The sequence below is a fragment of the Varanus komodoensis genome, unplaced genomic scaffold, assembly GCF_004798865.1.
Source record: "Varanus komodoensis strain SLA01 unplaced genomic scaffold, ASM479886v1 scaffold9, whole genome shotgun sequence".
NCBI classification, from domain to species: Eukaryota; Metazoa; Chordata; class Lepidosauria; order Squamata; family Varanidae; genus Varanus; species Varanus komodoensis.
The window spans coordinates 34,343,844-34,364,389 of record NW_025336598.1 but is presented as its reverse complement, the minus strand read 5'-3'; the positions used below and the strand labels follow the sequence as shown (position 1 = coordinate 34,364,389).

The 20,546-nt window shown below is 42.5% G+C and overlaps 2 protein-coding genes across 25 annotated transcripts in view; one reads left to right on the top strand and one right to left on the bottom strand.

Annotated features, from left to right (window-relative positions):
* The window catches only part of BAZ2B (bromodomain adjacent to zinc finger domain 2B), a 644,512-nt gene that overhangs the window by 294,842 nt on the left and 329,124 nt on the right, over positions 1–20,546 (bottom strand). The window lies entirely within an intron of this gene.
* The window catches only part of LOC123017044 (E3 ubiquitin-protein ligase MARCHF7-like), a 27,940-nt gene continuing 15,492 nt past the window's right edge, over positions 8,099–20,546 (top strand). For 6 of the 12 annotated variants that reach the window (XM_044418094.1, XM_044418092.1, XM_044418091.1 and 3 more), the window contains exons 1-3: positions 8,100–8,691; positions 15,057–15,219; positions 18,838–18,996. In XM_044418094.1, coding sequence (XP_044274029.1) covers positions 15,067–15,219; positions 18,838–18,996 — 312 coding nt within the window. In that variant the 5' untranslated portion in view covers positions 8,100–8,691; positions 15,057–15,066. Of the gene's footprint in view, positions 8,798–15,056; positions 15,220–18,837; positions 18,997–20,546 lie in introns of all 12 variants that reach the window. The other 6 variants (XM_044418096.1, XM_044418095.1, XM_044418088.1 and 3 more) reach the window with 5 other exon arrangements.

Sequence of the window (20,546 nt, the reverse complement as noted above, 5' to 3'; positions counted from 1 at the left end):
TGATCATGGCCATCTCCCCAACCCCCAGAGCATGATCGCAGCCATCTCTTCCCCCCACTCCAAGTATGACCACAATCGCGGTCAAGCTTGTGCAGGGAAGACAGGTGCGATCGTGATTATTACCTGATGTGGAGTTCACGACCTGAGGTAACATTTTTCCGAAATTTCTGTTCACAGCCCGATTTGGTCATGAACTGTGACGTTCATGAGCCGAAGTACCACTGTATTGTGATGGTGCTCCAGCATCTTCCCTTCCCCTTCCAGAGCGCCCCAGCCTAAAAATGGTTGCCTAGCAAAAATGCAGAGTGGATTGAGAAGGGAAGTACATATCATTTTGGTCTCTCATCTGCAAAGAGTACTTGTAATCCTCTAAATTCAGGGTCTTGTGAGAAATCTCAGTTGTATTGTGCCTACATGGGTTTTGAAATATTACTTTCTAGGTCAACTTTCTACTTTTTCCAGCTGTTACCAACGAGAAAGCCCTTTGGGGTTAAATATTTGATGGTTGCTGGTTTTATTTTCATCTATTAAGTTTGTACTGTGGTAGGGTTTTAATCTACTTCATATTTAAAGTGCGGATGTTGGTTTTTGTATTTCATTATTTTAAATTCTGTAAAGTGCCCAGAGGACTATGTTGAGTAGGCTAAGTGTTGAAAATGAGCAAGCTAGATGGTTTGAGAAAAATGAAAGCCAAATGCCAATACTAAATCCAACTAGACTCTGAAAAAGTGTGTTTTGTGGAATATTTCTTCCTTTTTTAAACAAATGCCTATTTGTTGCTCCTGGCATCCAAGTCTGGGTATTTAGGCTGCAGCAAGGGGAAAAAATGTTCTGTTATGTGGCCGAGTGAAATGAGAATTTCTCTGTACTGTTTTCAGTGAAGATTCAAATCCTGGAGGGACCCCTTTACCTGTGGCATGACCATTTTTATTGAGGTAGCCAAAAGCCACATGAAGGAATGCTTGCTTGTGTTCCTCAGTAGTTCTTCCATCTTTTCTGGTGGAGCTCAAGCTCTAACTTTCTACTTCACAGTGAGCCAGGTCATGTGCCTTGGTGGCATATCCTCACTCTCTTTGATTGCTTGGCAGAAGTCTCTTTTTCTCTCAGAGCTTTCCTACACAAGACTGTTAAGCACTGTATCTGCTTTCAGTTTCTTTGCAGAATTGATAACCAAGCTCTACACATGGAGTTTTCCCTTTTGTGATTGTCCACTATAAACTCTCTAGGTCAGGGCAGTCAGTTTTTAGTAGCTTGATGGCCACATGTGGACTTCAACAGAGAACCCGGGAGCTGCACAATGAATTACATTTCCATATCATAAATTGAAGTGTTCACAATATATTTAATATACACAATTAATATATTTAATTAACCATTAATTAATCACATTTCATGCCAGTAATAGATGTAAACTGAAAGCTTTGTGGGCCTCTGCAGCCTGGTATCTGCTGCACGGATAGGGGCAGCTGCTTGATTTAAGATAATTTTAGGACTAATTGAATGGCCCCGCCGGTGCCCCGACACCTGCTGAGGAAGCTGCTGCCTTGTGGGACGGACGGCGCCTTCACGGGACCAGGAGCTGGGATGCTGCCGGCCTGCACGCCCACCATCCGGCCGCCAAGTGCTCCGCGGGCCCTGCTCCTGTCCCCCTCCTCTGGCGTGGGTGAGAGCCATGCCAGTCCGGGGTGGGGCATGGCGGAGGGGCCGCGCAGCCTTTAACTCGCCGGCAGCAACCGAGCCGGCCCCAGGAAGGGACGGATGGCCCACCACCGCCGCCGCAAGACCCGCCGCTGCCGCCGCTGAAGAGACCTGGGGTGGGGCGCAGGGGAGGAGCCGCACGGCCTTTAACTCACTGGCAGTGACCGGGGCCGGCGGCCTCGGGCTGGCAGCCAAAGGGCATCAGCCTAAGGACAGTGACGCCGTTTCGGGCCAAGTGGGGGCTGGGCTGGCCAGGATCTTTGTTGTTGGCCAGCTGGTGGGATTGGTTAAGGTGCGCAGCGGGGATTGTGGGTGTGTTCTTAAGTGTTTTAATGTGTTTTTAGTTGTTTTAATGGATTCATCTCTGGCTTTGAGTATGGGGTTGCCTGGGGAGCACATGGGCGCCACCATTGGGGTGGTTACGGGCAATGGACATTATGGCGTTGGGGGCTTAATGAGTTTGTGTAAAAGGAGGGACAGATGGTAAACACCTGTTCCTCTTTCTGGTTATTCCCCCAGCCGGCGCGTTCCAGGTAGGCATGTCAACCACCCCCTGGGCCTGTCGGTGCTGTTGCTTAATGCCAGGTTGGTCCAAAATTATCGTGGATGAGGGGGCTGACCTGGCTTGCATTACAGAGACCTGGGCGGGAGAAGGGGGGATGTCTCCTTCTCTCAACTATGCCCACCCGGGTACCTGGTCCAGCACCGACCACGCCTGGAGGGGAGGGGGGTTTACCGAGCCTCTATTTCCCTCATGGGGCTTCCTGTTCTCTCGAGGCCGGGTCTAGAGTGCCTCTACTTGGTGTTGGGTGACCGAGACAGACTGGGGATTCTGTTGGTGTACCATGCACCCTTCTGCCCAATAGACTCCCTGCCTGAGCTGACGGAGATCGTCTCGGACTTGGTGTTGAAGACTCCCAGGATGTTGGTCCTGGGGGACTTCAATCTCCACGCCAAGACTGTTCTGACCGGCGCGGCTCAGGACTTCATGGCCTCCATGACGGCCATGGGGCTGTCTCAGAATGTCACTGGCCCGACCCATGAACGTGGACACACTCTGGACCTGGTTTTCTCGATGGGACAGGAAGAGGGGGATCTGAGGGTGAGGAACTTGTGTCTGACACCCCTGTCATGGTCAGATCACTTCCTCGTGAGGTTTGAGCTCGAGAGCGGCCTTTCCCTCTGTAAGGGTGCGAACCTGATTGTGTTGGTCCTCCCCCAGAGCTGGATGGATCTGGATGAATTTCTGAAGGTCCTGGGGGAATTCCCGGTTGATAAGACTGGTGCTCCTGTCAATGCCTTGGTTGAACTGTGGAATGGGGAAATGACCAGGGCTATTGACATGATCGCTCCTAAGCATCCTCTCCCGCCTGGCAGAGCCTGTTCATCCCCTTGGTATACACCCGAGCTACGGGCGATGAAGCGGGTTGGGAGACATCTAGAGTGTAGTGGAGGAAATCACAGCAAGAATCTGACCAAACACACTTAAGAGCCATTATCAGGCCTATGCTGTGGCAGTGAGGGCAGCGAAGAAGAAATTCTCCGCTTCCATTGCCTCCTCACAATGCCGTCCGGTGGAGCTCTTTCGGGTGGTACAGGGGCTGGTTCATCCAGGCCCAAAAAAAGATCTCGTGCCACCCTCGACGGCCCGCTGTGATGACTTCGCCAAGCATTTCAAGGAGAAAATCGCTCAGATTTGTCACAAGCTGAACTCCACTAGTGACTCAGAACCTTTGGGGGAGGTGCCAATGTTGCCGTCTGGTCCAAAATTGATGGATGAATTTCAGTTGTTGCGGCCTGATGATGTGGACAAGGTGCTTGGAGAAGTACGTTCTACCACCTGCTTACTGGATCCTTGCCCATCTTGGCTACTCAAGAAAGCCAAGGACGGGATAGGGACCTGGATCCTGGAGGTTGTCAATGCCTCTCTAAGGGACGGCCAGGTACCTGTCCCTTTAAAGGAGGCGATAGTCCAGCCAATCCTAAAGAAGGCATCCCTGGATCCAGAGATGGCCGCCAGTTATAGACCAGTGGCCAACATCCCGTTTTTGGGCAAGGTGTTAGAGTGGGTGGTGGTGGGACAACTCCAAGCACTCTTGGATGAAACTGATTATCTGTACCCATTTCAGTCTGGCTTCAGACCCGTGTATGGTACTGAATCTGCCTTGGTTGCCCTGTATGATGACCTGTACAGGGAGAGAGACGGGGAAGTGCGTTCCTGTTGGTTCTCCTGGACCTCTCAGCGGCTTTCGATACCATCAACCATGGTATCCTTCTGGATAGGCTAGTGGGATTGGGAGTTGGAGGCACTGCTTTGCGGTGGTTCCATTCCTATCTCAATGGCCGATTCCAAAAGGTGGTGTTGGGGGACTATGGCTCTGCGCCATGGCAGTTATGCCACGGAGTTCCACAGGGGTCCATTTTGTCCCCCTTGCTATTCAACATCTACATGAAACCACTGGGAGAGGTCATTAGGAGGTGTGACTGCGGAATCATCAGTACGCTGATATACCCAGCTCTACCTCTCGTTTTCAACCAATCCAGGTGAGGCGGTGGCTGTACTGAACCGGTGCCTGGCCGAGGTAATGGGCTGGATGAGGGCCAATAAACTGAAGCTCAATCCAGACAAGATGGAGGTCCTGTTGGTAGGTGGTTCGGGCTTCAGGCTGGGGGACCTGGACCTTGTCCTGAATGGGGTTGCACTCCCTCTTAGGGACAAGGTTCGCAGCTTGGGAGTGCTCCTTGACCCTGAGCTGTCATTAGAAGCTCAGGTGACAGTGGTGGTGAGGAGCGCTTTCCTTCAGCTTCGGCTGATCCATTAGCTGCATCCCTACCTGGAGAATGATTGCCTGGCGACAGTGACACATGTAACTTCCTGATTAGACTTCTGTAACGCGCTTTACGTGGGGCTGCCCTTGAAGACGGTCCGGATACTTCTATTGGTGCAAAACAGAGCTGCCAGGTTGCTGACAGGGACTGGGCGTTATTCTCATATAACCCCAGTTCTCCGTCAGCTTCACTGGCTCCCCATTGAAGTCCGGGCCCAATTCAAGGTGTTGGTTATCACCTATAAAGCCCTCAATGGCTTAGGACCTGGTTATCTAAAGGAACGCTTGCGTCCATATATGCCCTCCCGCCCCTTGAGATTGGCAGGGGAGGTCCTTCTCCGGGAACCCTCCGTGAAAGATATAAGGAGGGTGAGTACCCGGAGGAGGACCTTCTCTGCGGTGGTGCCCCACCTATGGAATGCGCTCCCCAGAGAGGTCCGCCTGGCGCCGTCGTTATTTGTTTTTCGGCACCAGGCCAAGACCTTTTTATTTAAAAGTTATTTTAATTGTTAATTTATGAACTGTATTTATTGGGTTTTTGTGTACGTGCCGAGATATTTCCGTTTTTTTTAAAGTCTAATGATATAACTGTTTATTTATGTTTATTTATTAATGTTGTAAGCCACCCCGAGGCTTTTTGCGAATGGGGTGGCATAGAAATAGTTTAAATAATAAATAAATAACTAAATAAATAACTAAATAAATGGGAAAGAATGCTTTGTGGGCCTGTGATCTCTGCAGAGATTGTTCTGTGATCTCTGCATGACTACTCCTCTGTGGTGGCTCATCCTTTTCTTCCCTATTTCACCTGCCCAGAAACCCCCCCCCCCATGTGACCCCTTGGCCTCTCTTACCTTCTCAGAATTGGCACACTGAGCCTCTTGTACCTGAGCCAATGAACTCTTCCCAGCATGCCCCGCCCACTCTTGCTGATGAGTGCAAAGGCACTCAGCTCTTGTGTGCCTTTGAGCTCATCAGCTGGAACAGCACAAGGCATGCTAGGGTGAGCTCTTGCAAGGTTGCCAGCCCGATCCACTCTCTTCCAGATTTCCAGAGAATTTGAGGAGTAGTTTGGGGGAATTACTGAACAGTAAAAATATTATTAGATTGAAAGACTGGTAGAGAAAATTAACAGCAGAGAAAAGATACGGGCAATATTAGGAGAGGGTAATGTAACTTGGTATAATGTACTACGATTAGACCGATGGACTAAAGTTTGGTTGAAGAAAAATGTTAAATGTGGGGAATATACTAAATCTGAAGATATAATTATTCAGAAAGAACAAGATAAAATGTGGATTAGAGGAATGACAAGTAAAATTTATAATATATTAATCCTCTTAGTGAGTCTTGGGAAATAGATTTAAGAAGTATTATGTTATGTTATTCGTGAAGTCACGTCCGACCCATCGCAACCCCATGGACAACATTCCTCCAGGGTCTCCTCTTTTGTTGTCAATTCGTTCCCAGCATTAGGGTCTTCTCCAGTGAGTCCTAAGAAGAAATATTAGGAATGTAGAGTAGAATAATATGTGGGATAAGAGAATTTTTAAATGGATGTTGCTAAGAATTAAGGAAAACTTCTATGAATTAATTTGGAAATGGTACTTAACTCTGATTAAATTGAATTACATGAATAATAATAAATATTCCAATGAATGTTGAAGATATAACCAGAAAGTGGGTATGGTACATATTTCCATATGTGGTGGGACTGTAAATATATAAATAAGTATTGGGAAATAGTTTTCAAAGAAATTAGTAAAATACTAAATTTAAATATTGAAGTAGATCCTGGACTAGCATTATTGTCATTATTTAAAGAAGGCTTCGGCGAATGGGGCGGCATAGAAATGTTTTAAATAAATAAATGAGTGGGACAAAATATTAAAGAATTTATGACAAATTTACTAATAGCACTAAGATTAATAATAGTAAGGAACTATAATTTTGAATATATTTGGAGACCATTTATTGAATATGTTTTAATAAAGGAAAGGGGTGTGAGCCATCGCAAGATTCAGTGCAGTTCTGGAAGGGGAGTGAGAGTAGAGCAACCTGAATGAATGCATTATTTTACATTAACTAGCATGTATCTGTGGTCCTGGTGGAATATAGCACTGTTATTATTGCGAAGTGGAGAAAAGCATAGACAAGAACATTTGAGAAGAGGGGGGTTATATAGGCAATTAACACTTTTGTATAAGAGTGCAATTCCTTTGGGGGGAGGAATTGTGAACATCTTATTGTGTTCCAAATGGTTCAGAAAATTAATTGTTTGATGTTGGGGATGGGGAGAGTTTTTCTCAGTAGCTGGCAAGCCCAGCAGCCAAGATGCAGAAAGGGTGTCGATATAAGGACAGATGTGATGAGGAGTTGCGCTGCAGCGATGCCTGGGATCCATGCCAGAGCTGGAAGGGTGCAGTGAAGGACCCAAGAGGGAAACAAACCATAGCAAGCCACAGAATATCCATTTGTCTGTTGGGTGAGTGAGTGCACAACCAACCCATGAGAACTTATTCATAGGGTGATTTAACATGACATGCAATCCCTATCCATGAGTCAGCAATTCCCAGTGAATCTTAAATATAATGAAAACCTCTAAGGAATGTGATGTCAAGGAAGTGACCTTGAGTTGGCATCTAATTACTCATAAACAATAACATTTTGCTCAACTCTGATTAGCTGGGATGTAAAATGCATACAGATTTACATTCCAAGAATCCCTAAGTACAAAGTGAAAAATACACAGTTATCCCAATTTATTTATTTAGGTTAATTTCCTGCACTGTACTGTTTGAATTTTTAACTCTATTTGTCAGCTCAACAAATTTCATAGTGTCATGTTTGACTGTTTCCACATCATAAGGTGAGTTGATGCAACATGATTCTTTAAGGTTGTTATGCTTGTCTTGGATGCTTAATTAAGATGCAATGTTGGTGTGCTAAAAAGGAGGTGGTTGATGATCTAATGGGGTGGACTCTGAAAGATACCAAACCAGTATCTCAAAGAATGGAGGCTGAGTGTCAAAACGTAAACAATTCTTTAGGTGCTTGGAAAAGTGCAAATGTATACTTCCTCAGTTTTTTTTCTAAAGGAAAGGATATTTTCCATCTTCCTGCATGTATTTATATATATGTATTTATAATGTTGGAAGCCATTCTGAGGCTTATGCGAATAGGACGGCATACAAAAATTCCAAATAAATAAATAAATATTTTGGTAGCTGAGTCCTTTGGTCCTAGTCCCTTTAAAAGGACTCTGGGAGCTGTTGGACTGGGACAGATTCAGATGTATGTTATAGGCAGACATATATTAGTCATGGAAACCTCTCTCTAGTGCGAACGTAGCGTTAACTGTGAGCCCCAGATACAGTTGACTTCTGGGAAACTCACAGCCAGCATGTTCTGGTCGAACACGTATTGAGGACAGCAGACCGAGAAAGCACTTTGTCTTGGCTGACTGGGAAGTTAATACACTCAGTCTCTTGGGGTTTCTCAGAAGTCCAGTTCCACTTTTATCCCCTATAAAGTGGGCACAGGATTCCAGCTCTAACTATCGTGACATTAGTGGAGAGAGGTGTGTGGTTGCTTTACTACTACTGATCCAACGGGGACACTGAAATCAGATCTTCCCCAATGTCTCCCTCGGTTTCAGCCTCAGATGTGAATTCTGATCCGCCGACGTGGGCTCTTGAGTTTTAGCAACTTGATTCTCCGCAAGTCCCAGCCAAAGACGTCAGGAACACTTTTCTGCTTTCTTTTAGATTGGACCATCAAGGCTAGGAGCTGCGCAAAGCCAGCAAGCGCCGCACGTCACCGCTCAGGAGCACCAAGGGCGAAAGTGGGAATCGCACCAGGCGGTCCTTTAACCTTCCGCCTTCCCGGCAACCCCCGGGCGGGAATTTAGCACAGCGACACCCTCAGATAGACTCAAGATAACAGTCTGGGACGGGTGGTCGCCGGTCTCGCGAGAGTTGGTTGTGGAGCGGCTGCTCGTGGCGAGTCTCGTCCGTTGGCTGCGCGGTGATTGGCAGGCGGCCTGGGTGGCTCTCGCCCCGCCCATTGCTCCAGCACTAAGCGGCCGCCATTGTCAGCTCGGGCAGCAGCTGGAGGAGGAAGCACAAACGGAGAGTGGTGGGGCGGTCAGGCGGCACTGCGGCGGGTAACGGTTGTGTCTCGTGTGCTGTCTTGGGCAGGGAGAGGGAGGCGAGCGGGCATATGCGGGTGCGGGTGGCGGCGCTGCCTCGGAGTGGCTGTCGGTGCTGGAGGCAAGTGTCACAGTTTTGAAGCTGGAGTCTCCATCTTGTTCTCGTGTGTGTGTGTGTGTGTGTGTGTATTTGTGTGTCTCAGTCTCACTCAGCTGAAGCCCTTGGCCCAGTTTCCTTTTCCTTTCCACTGGCAAGGCTCTGAGAAACAGACCCGACTTTGCAAACAGCTCCTTGTCGAGCAGTTTGGCGCCATAGCTGTAAAATAATATCTCTCAGATTTCTCCTTATCCACACACCTTTTATGTACTCAGTCAAGGAGGTTGGCTAGAAAGAGTATGAAAGGAAATGAGAGAGTATGCGAGAAAATACATCCTGTTTTACTACTCTACTACATTAGATATTTTAATTTTTATTTGTCACTTTAAAAAACATCAAGGAGGGTAGCATGTTTCTTAGTTTGCTCACATAGATTAGGAATACAGGAAGTTGCTTTATACTGAGTCAGACCATAGGTCTGTCAAGCTCAGTACTGTTGACACTGATTGGCAGCAGCTCCCCTGAGTTTCATGTAGAAATTTCCCCAACCCAAGGGTGTCCAGGGTTGAACCTGGTACTTTCTGTATGCAAAGTAGGTGCTCAGCCACTGGGCTATGCCCTTTTCTTACGTTAGACTGAGAAAATTGTTATTCCACCCAGTATGCTGCAAGGCTGAGTTGGAGCCCGGATCAGCTGGTAGCCTCTGAAAGTGTGTACTTTGTTGTTGTTCTCTGAAAGTGTGGACTTTAACTTTCATCATCTTCAGTTAGCATGATCAATATCTAGGTGTGCTGGGAGCTGTATTCTAGAATCATCTGAAGAACAGTCTGCTGTGTCCCTTGCCTGTCATGAGCTCTTGCCAGTGTATATTGTAGATTATTTATATCAATCATGTTTATATCAATCACATCAATCTAAAACATGTTTTGATTGAGCCATCCTATATAATGTTGATGACTTCCTCCTCCTCAGTTATTCTCTGTCTTGAGAGGCAGCATGACACACATTTTGGAGCTGCTTCATTTTTGTCACAAGCTAATGGAAATCTCCTTGTTCCACTTAGAAGTGGAACATCTCATTGCTCCATTTCTTTTCCCTCTTTGCTCACCTAATTAGAATTTTATATTATAAGCTCTTTAGCCCACACTGAATCATAACTGAAGTTTGGCATAACTCTTCCATTCCTAAAGATAAAAAGGATGCTATCTTACTGGTTAATTGCTAATTCTAATATGTGAGAAACTAGTTTACTTTCAAGGAATACTCTCATTAAGTGTGTTAGAGTAATGACAAATGTGGCAAATGGGTATGGTAGGGTTTGTCATGGGAAAGAAGAGAATAATTGTTTCCCAAATGTGTGTGCAGTGGCTTAATTAAAGTGTTTCCATTATCCTAGATCAGCTAAATTTGCGCCCAACTATATAGCCAAACTTCTTTTGTCACAGCTGTTGAAAAACTTTAAATACAGTATGTGTGTACATGACTGCTATCTCTCCTCCGTAAGAGGACATTCACATTCATTCTGGTGAGGACCTCAAAATTGCCCCTTCATTTCTGGATAAGATAATGACAAAAGTAGGGAGAAAACAGATGTACAGATTTGTCCCAAAGGAAGAACACTGCTTACTTAAATGTTTTCAGTACTGGGTAATATGTGTTGCAATTAGGTCTAAATCCTTGCTATTGTTTGGTGTTGCAACAACTTTTGGGACACAAATGCTGAAAAGGAAGGAAAGTTTTTATAGCCTTCACCCATGGCAGCCTTATTGTAGATAAGCTCCTCCTTCAATTTGCTGCAGTAGTGCTGTACCTATTTCAAGTCTGCTTATTATATCCTTTTCCTGCAACTATGAGAAATGAACAACATGATCAACTTGTGCTGTTTATAGAAAAGTGAATCGAGAAGAGGGAAGAAAATAACACTTTTCTTCAAACTCTGTCTCCCTTGCTGATTTTTCCTGTTGAGTTCTGGTTCTATGATTTTGTCCCAGTTGTGCTGTCTTATTGGAGGAAAATAGTGGAACAAAATAGTTGGAAGGAGGAAAATAGTGGATAGTGGATTCTGGTTCTCTTGTCCATGTTCTGTTAGTCCCAAAGTCATGCCCAACCCATTGCAACCCCATGGACGACATTCCTCCAGGCTCTCCTGTCCTCCACCATCCTCCGGAGTCCAGCTAAGCTCACACCAACTGATTCAGTGACTCCATCTAGCCACCTCATCCTCTGCCATCCCTTCTTTTGCCATCAATCTCTTGTCCATACTGCGCTTGTAATACCCTCCTGCCAGTATGTGAATTTGGTGGATACCCAAATCTGGCAGATACACAAGTCTCCTGTGTAATGTCTAGTTTCTGTTTAGATGCCCTAATTTATAACTGGGTGAAAATGAAGGAACAGCAACTCAGTGAGTAGGTTCACATATCATACTAACCCATTCTGCACATAATCAGTAATGGCTTGGTTGTTCACAGAACAACCCAAAATAGGCCTGGTAGGTGATTAGATTCACTGTGAATTGTCCCAATTCCTCTTCCCTTGCTTCTCTAGCTGGTGTCCCAGGGAACTTTTAATTTCCTTTCCCTGCTATGATTGCAAGCACTTTTTCATTCACCACAGCCAACCTCCTTTTTGTGACAGCCAGTAACAGCTCTTCCAAAATGTCTTAAGATATATATTGAAGGAAATCTCACTAGTGTACTTTTTTCTTTGCACTTTTTGCTTTTTTAAGCTGGACTTGTGAAATTGCACATGTGTGCACTTGCAGGAGTGAGAAGTAGAAAGCCTTTCCCTGGACAGTGTCCTGGAGGTGTCTGTTGTCAAACTATGGGCATTGACCTAGAAAGACTGCAAATCAATATACTTTTTTAAAATTTGTATTCTCTTAACAGTTGTAAAAGGGTAAGCAGTCAAAGGAAAGCAAAGTCATGAGTAATCTTTGCTTGTGGAAGCAATTAACAAGTAGATATCCCATTTGTGGTGAGATCCTCCAGTTTTTTGGGTTGGACGCAACTCTTTCCAGTGACCTTGCACTTATCTTTATTTCCCAACATTGTAGGTGCTCAGGAAGATGGAAAAACACAACTCACCCCTTTAACAGGAGCATGGAATTTAGGCAGCTAGCTGTCAAATTCAGGCTCCCCTTCAAATGACATATACATTTGGCACATAAACAACAACCCTGATTTACCTTTTCAAAATCCCCATTTTGAAAGGAAGTCTGCTCATGGGCTGCTTGCAGGAGTCAGGAAAATATGAAAAAGCACAAGGATGCTGAAAGGAGACAAGTCTAACCAAAAACAAAAACCATGAAGGAGGTTATCTGTTGCATACCTGTCCTTCCACAAGTTTGACTAAAAAATGTAATGAGTAAAGAAGTGAATAAATGTGTAGAAATGTCTTGCACTTAAAAAATAGAGTGGTGAAGCAGTGACAGCTCTGCTGATGTGTCACATGGCAAAAGGTAGTCTCCAATAGAAAAGGGGAAGAGACTGCATGCCATGAGGTCTTGTTGCAGTAGGGGACATGGATAGTGATGGTTGCTCCATTGTGTCAGTTGGGCCACTGGAGAAGGCCTGGGTGAGCTCAGCAGGAACAGTGGGGAAAGTGACACTCTTGCTGATCAGGTTACTTACTAATTGCCAGAACCCACATCACTCACTTGGATTAGGATGACACAGCAGCCCATTGTGGGTTCACCCCTAAAACAAATCATAGATTGTCAGGGCGGCATATTGTCCTCAAACAAGTACTCTTACAGAAAGTGGACCACATATGCAAAGTATGACAACACACTGACTTATCACCCACAGTGGATTGTCATGGCATACAAACCTACTCAGTCTTGCTTCCCCTTTCTCCTTATTCACTATGTTGAATTGGATTCTGAAAAACCTTTATGAAAGTTAGTATAGCATAAAGGTTAGACTGGGATCTGGGAGATCTAGGTTCTACTCCCTGCTCAGCTGTGAAGCTCACTGGATGGCTTTGGGCCTGTCACTGACTCGCAGCCTAACTTACCTCTTAGGGTTATTGGGAGGAGGAGGAGGATTGTGTAAGGATTATGAGTACCTTAAAGGAAGAAAGTTGGGATATAAATATGATAAAAAAATACAAACAGGTCTTTGTTAATGCAGGCTGCTGAGATCCCAAGTTATACATTTCCAGCATGCAGATATGATTACATTGCCGGCAGGATTTCCTTTTAAGTTGATACTTGTTAATTTTGCCCTGTAGAAACATTTTACAACTCTATCCACATATATCATGATTCAAATGTATTTTTCTCATTAGATTTTTATTTCTACAGAAAGGAAATAAAACAGTTAGTACAATGTTCAGCATTGCTTGGCTCTCATAATTTAAATGAACGTCTTTTAAGAAACTTGATTAAGACATACCCTTATGATCAGGCACCATTTAAAAGAATGAGTCTCTCTGCATTTATGCGATCACACGAATAAGCTCTTCTTAGAATTCATTAAGATAGCATGAAGACAGGTGTAAACTCTGTTAAAGGAAAGTTTCTTAAGAAAACGTCAGCAGTAATGGATAAAAAAAAGTAAACAGAGGCAAGAATAGAAGGCCATTTCAATAAGGGGTGGAAGGCAACACAGGAGTCCATCAGGAAACTGTGTTAGCAGTCAGGACTCATTAAAAAATGAGATGAACTTCAGAGACGGTTGGTTTTTCAGTGACACTGGGGTGTGATAGCAAAATGGATTCTCCATGGAGAGAAGCAGTATGCTTTTTGGAGGCAAGGTGGACAGCATAGCCATCATGCTGCATATGAATAGTCAGGGCTGGCTACTGTTGGAACAGGATGCTGGCCTGCAAGGGCTTTAGTCTGATTTACCAGACTGTTCTTTTAAAAGACATGGGTTTTCTTTAAATGTTAATTATCAGTGATAATCAGTTTGATTTATGTGATGATTAAACTATAGCATTTGTCTAATCAGTGCAAATGTTAATAAAATAAATCAAGGACAGTGTACTTCTAACGATGCTTTCAGGTATACATGAGTTGCATTCCTATACATGCTTAGGTGGAAAATAATTCTACAACTCTCTGCATTCTCAGACTTTCTTGGTTGACAAGGGAACTGTTCTGTAGGATTTTTTTCTGTTTGAATATGCGTAACATTCTGCCCTTAAAGAACTTTGCAGATCACTTAGTGCTTGAAGTACTCTGCTACTAATTTCAGTGAAATGGGTAGATGTAATATTCTTGAATAGGTTACTTCTGCAGTGTGTTAGTGGGCAACTTGTAGAGCAAAATGTGGAAGTCCCCAACTCCTATCAGCATTATCTAGCATGAAAAAAGATGGGATTGTAAACTAATATGCCTCAAGGTATCTACCTTTGATAGATGATGTCAGTGGCAGGACAGGAACAAAACAAAAAAAGGACAAAGGCATACACTTTTTTTTAGTGGCAGCACTGAAAAGATATGGTAAGATATAAGTATCCCAGTTCAAAGTTAACGTAGATGGAAAAAGTTTAAATCTGGATTTTTGCAGAAGGAAACCTTAAAAGAAAAACACTGTATTTGGGAATTTCTTACAGCAAATCACAGTGTGTTGAATGCCTGATAAATGCACAGACTGAACTAAAAACTTTTAACAAAGTAACCTTAACCATTTTTAATGTGAAACTTTGAGTACACTATATTTTTCTGACATAGTGGCTCTTTCCTTGCCCTTTCTGTCATTCTCATGTAACTTACACTAACCAGTTTATCTTTTAAGGGGAAAGGAAGTCATTTTGGTATATTTAGGAACATCTGATCCCATGATTTCACCTCCATACACTGTGATAATAAATATATCATTTAATAAAACAACATTATGCCATAGCCATTGAAATGAATGTTATGTAGGTACGGAAAATGCAAGAATGAGAAACATTCTGAAGCTAGAAAAAGGAAGGAACTGGTTATGCAGCAACACAGTATGTTCAACTTAGGGAAGGCTGCCTGATAAAACTTTTTTTCTCTCTTGACTGAATCTGTGTGCAGTCATAGAAGCATAACTTGCAACTTCCAAAAAGTCAAGGGTAAGGAGTAATAGGAACAAAGAGGCAAGAATATACTTTTAAAAATAGAAAAGTGGAACTTGGCATCATTTTAGTGATGCTGATGTAACAAAGAAGAATTCGCATGTGCCTGCATCAATATCTCATTGAAACTATATTTTCTTGCCGCTTGGTGGAAATGTTAGCATGCTAGGGTCCCATGTACACTGGCATTTTTTCATCTGATTGGAAAATCTGAATATTTGTTTCACAGTATATAGAAAATGGAATCAAAACCGTCAAGAATTCCACGGCGGGTATCTGTTCAGCCATCCAGTTCTCGAAGTGTTAGGACAGGAACTGGAAGTGGAGGAACCAACATAACTGACTCATATCATATGAGAGAGTCTTCATTGAGACCGGAATCTGGATGCCAGGTAAATTTATGTTTGCAGTCGTATATGCTGCATCCATCTTCAGCTTCTAAGTGTCAGCTTGGTTATATCAAACATGCAGAATAATGTTTATCTTCTTTTCTTCCCCCTATCATTCTCCCTTAAGTAGTTTATGAGAAATTGCATTATTAAGGGAGTGGTCTTGTGTACATTTAGAGAGAAAAAAGCCCTACAACTCCCAGTTCTGCCACTTGAATAAGTGCGGCTTAAACTTCCATAGGATACATTTCATTGTTGTGAATTACAGATGTAAATTGCTCCTTAGTTCCCTTTTTTAATATTATTTTCTTTTAATGCAGTCTAATTTTAGTAGTAGTTAAATGAAGATAAATTGGTCATGAACGCTTCTACCTTCTTGCTCTGAAAAAAGTAAATATGTTAGGGGCTATAGGCTAGTTTGGATTTTCATATCACAGGATGGAAACAGTGCTCTAACCTTAGAGTTGGGAATTGGAACTCTGTCCCTCCCCCACCCCCGCACAGCTGTTGCGGGCCGAATCATGCCAGCCGGCCTCTGAGGTTAGGAATGCAATCATGGAGAGGGGGATAAGACGGGTGTTTCAGGGGAGGAGAGGCCATGATAACGAGCCATCCTGTCATCTCTCCAGCTACCTCCTCTCCCACTCCCAGTGGTTCCAGCTAGTAGAAAGCACAACGTAGGAGTACAGGGAGGTGAGGTTTGCTTCTGCAGCTGCTAAATGCATGTATCCATCCCTCTGAGACAAGGCTTTGCAACTAGAAATTATTTCAGTTCTCAGTGAATTATCAGAGGCAAAGTGAATGGGACTTCAAACCACCTGACTTTGGGGAAAGGGGAAAACCTCTTTCCTTCTGCCTCTAACTTTTATGTTGTTTGTGCCATGTGGCAGTCTTACCTAGCCCCTTCCAGAATGGCCATCATTTGCTCGCATTCCAATTTGCTCGCATTCTAATTGGCCATCATTTGCTTGCATTCTAAAAAGTGCTGCATTTTAGTATGATTGCAGCATTGCTTCTCTTGTCTCCCCAATGCTGGATTATCCAGCCTCCACTGAGAGATGCAGTGCATCTCTTGTGTGCAGTGTAACACCTCTGGCCATTACATTCCTACCATGTACAGGCTCTTTTTCTTCCTCTTCTTTTCTCACATACTTACAATAATTATGGATGTACTCCCAATAGTAGACTTTCTGTGGAGCAAATGCAGTACTGTAGTGCATGTTTGATCTTTGATAATAGTGTATATAATTGTGTAATTTCTGCAACTTTGGCATTTTTCCTTAGCTCTTGTTTGTGTGCTCCGTTCAGTACTTTCTCTTCTGTCAAGTTTCTCGGTGTCAAGCTATGTTAGTTTTATGAAGATTATGTAGTGTAGAAGCATTGTCTTAGAAGGAATGGTTTCTAATGGTTTCTATTGAAGAGGTATACAGGGCCTCACTGAGAGAACCAAGTGTGTTGTGTGCTAGCTTGCGTTTTTGGACGTTTAGCAGAATTAAGTATCTAAAAATAGATATACTTCATGTAGCTACTTTTAGCTTTGGTACCACTCTGTAAGACTGACCTATGAAATGATTTGGAAGGGATTTGTAACTCTTCTCTCTGCTGCTTTTCTCAGTACAATTGCAGTAGATTATATAAGTAGGCATTTTTTCTGTTGAAATGTATGTAAGAATGCCTTACATGTGCTGCTTGTAAAATGGATTGCATTCATTCAATAGCTGGAATACTGGATAAAGTTTACTTAGAAGATTCTTTAACTTGGGCTGCCCTCCTAATATATGCAATTTGGTGAGCTCAGTGGTTCTTAACAGTAAGCAGGAATAAGAATTGAGGTCTTAGTAATATTGTTGTAGCTCAAAATTAAATGTGTATATAAACATTTACATCCATTTTCACAAAGTGCTTAAAGAAGAAAATAGAAATAACATCAATCATTAGAAATTATGGCCAAATATAAGTAGAAATAGAAAGTTTTTATGTTTCCTACAGAGAGCAGTGGTCAGATAATTCCAAAACCTACAGGTTACAGGGGTAATGTTCTGTTGCTAGACATCAGTGTTCTGAACAGGCGCAAGGGATATAGCTCATTGGTATATGTGCTAAGATAGCGAGATAAAGTTTCTCAGGCATGTTGATCCCAAAATTTGTAAGGTTACCCGGGTCAAAAGCAACTATCAAATGAGCAAATGAGTTTGGCCTGGAATTTACAGACTGATAGTGCTATGGGAGCTAGGTTTATATAAGGGTTCCTTACATTATCTGCCATCTGTCTTATGATACTTACTGTGTTGACATTTTTCCACAGACTCATAGAAAACAAAATAATGCTTTATAATAACTGCCCTTGGGACCTTCAAATGATGTAGAAAAGCAGATTAGAACTGTTAAACTGCTGAGTAACTGAATGAGAAACTATAAAATTTAAATGGGTAGAATAGCTGAGAATATTTGTTCTGAATACAAGAAATAACAAGACTGAGCTATATGAATTACGAATCAGGCAGAGCTTCTCCTTTTACTATCTTCTATTTGAAGGCTTCAGAAATGCCAAAATACAAGGAACAAAGGAAGATTCGTAGCTATTATTGCTGTATTGGATTCCTCACTTGCAAAAATCTTTTGCAAATTTTTAAAATATCATTATGAAAGATAATTCTTTTAGAATCTTCATTTTCCCAACAAACTGTTCCTCAAGTCCATTTTAAACATGTTGTTGGCTATATTGATATTACTTGTTCCATAATACTGAATTTTATTTGTGTAAACTAGATGCTGAACTATGCAGAAGGAGAGAATCCAACTAAAATTAGATGAGTGCAACCACTTTTATGAGTGTGGATCATCAGATACTGCAGTGTGTTCTACTGGCATAATATGTACGGCTGAATGATTCAGTGGAGCGCTGCTATTACTATTTGAATGTAGAATGCCCCTGTTGGTTACTGCTTTAAGTCTCAGGTGCATCATTGCATTCCCAGTCACAGATCCCTGGCAGCTAACATTGCAGGTAGCAGTAACACTGTTTATATGTGTTGCTGAGTGTAAACATACCTAGTATATTTAAACAGGCCATGACCAGTAGTTACCTTGATGATAAATTCTTCAATTAAGAAGGATGAATTCTGCCCTAATAGAAAATTAAGATGTTAAAGAACTAATGATCTTAGAGATGGTCCAGCTCTTATTTCTCCCCCTCCTTGCTACATATCATTTCTAGTCTTGCTAACATAGGGCACTACTGCAAGGGAAGAAGTCCTTACTTCCTGAGCAAAATGTCTGCATTTCTCTCCATTCTTTGTATAGCTCTGATCTTACTTGAGACATAGGTGAATGAAAGCAGAGTTCTTTCTATGGTGACCATTTCTTATCAACTTTTTAAGATAATGCTATATCTGTATCTAGAATGCCCATTCTAACAGGTAGAAAAATGTCATATTTCTTGATTTTGATAGTGCATAAATAAGAAAATAAGCTCTGTAATATTTTGGTAGCAGTCCAAGAATATAAATCTCTTTAACATTTTGATGTTTTAGATTAAATGTAGCAAATGTTGCTTATTAGACTTAATTGTAAGGTATAATGACTTGAACAGAAGGCTGAAATAAATATCTTGCTTTGTAGGAATCTAGCCGGTTGCATAGTTCCAGCAGAGACTGGGCAATTGGAGAAAGTGAAGTATATGAAAGCCCATGGAAGCTTCCAGCTTCATCTCCAACTCGTTACTCAGGAACACTTGATCGTCCATGGTCTGGAAGATTTTTGGGAAGCAGAAACAGATTGGTAAGAGCTGTTAAGTTGTCTCCTAAAGGGTCACCTAAAATACTTTTAAAGTTATAACTAGCTGCTTAATATTTTGATGTTAAATTAATTTCTCATAATCACATTTCAAAGAAACATGTAAGCAGCATCAATAGTCAAGATTTGTGTTAAAAGGTACAGAGGGATTGAAGAAATGTGTCTGGGATATTTCCAGAAAAAAATACACTAGAAAAATATCTGTGAGGATTCATGCTTTTCCAATGTGGATTTCCTCATCCAAGTTTAACTTTTATCTTACTATTTTTGCCCTGCAGTGTTTATACTAATAGGTTGTTGGTGTTCCTGTGTGGAGGGACACAAATACACTGTAATTTTTAAACAGTGGAAAACTTGTCTACACAACATGATATCTACAAATAATTTTGCAACTTCACCATGGGCGGACAAAACCACATTGTTCACTCAAATGCAATTTTAAACAATATTTACTTATTTATTTGTAATGGAGGTAGCATCCGCTTATGATAATATTTTAATGATTCCACTCAGGCCACATAAGATCTTAAGACTATAAGAGGAAGAGGACTAGAACATCAAATGTTAGCTGGAAATAGGCAGAAGCAGTGAAATGGATGCCAGAATCCATGGGATAAGTCCAGGAAGTTCTTCCCTGGCCTCAGCTAAAAGAGGTAGTCATGAAAAGTTGTCTATGGTTATGCTTCCCATTCTGTGTCTGTGCTTTTATGGAAAAAGTTAGAATTTTTAGCTAGATGCACTGGATTTTACATTAGAAGATAAATTCCTCAACTTGTGGTAAGGATAGGCTTTATCTATGATTATGTTCATGTTTCTTAGTATCATGCAGTATTTACATATACCTGTAGTTGGCTATGGAGTGTACAAAGAACGGGAGAAGAATTTACTTAATACTCAAAATCTGAGGTTCAGAAACATTTAGTGGAAGAATGTTCACCTTCAGTCTTCTTCCACTAAATGTTCAAAGTGAAGTTTACAGCACATAGGGAGATCAACTTTACTCAGGTTTACCGCCTAATGCAATTATTTCAATTGCATGCCTTTTTATATTGATGGAGAGCCTGTGCATAGACTACTGTGAAATGGAGGCATGCATAGTCAGAGTTCCATGTCATCATGGGAGGCCCCATGCATAGCATGGCCACCCCTTTGTAAACATGTTTCCTAGTACATAGCTGTCAGGGGGAATGGGGCCCTTCCCTTTGTGGGAATGCCATGTAGGAGAATGCCTGACTAGGACACTTGATGATGTTGGATCTGTACTTAGGATTATGTAACTAATCTCTTGTGGATGGGTATTTTGTGCTAGCTGTGTTCTCTTATGCATAATTGATCTGTCCCCAGACAGTTGTATTTGGGTAACATAGAAACATAGAAATAGAGTGAGTCAGAAGGGGTCTCCCAGGCCATCTAGTCTGACCCCCGGCTCCAGCCAGCTCCACTCACGACATGCCCGCCATGTGCATGTCTAGCCTATCTTTGAACACTCTCACCGATGGGGCCTCAACGACCTCTTGTGGAAGCCCATTCCACAC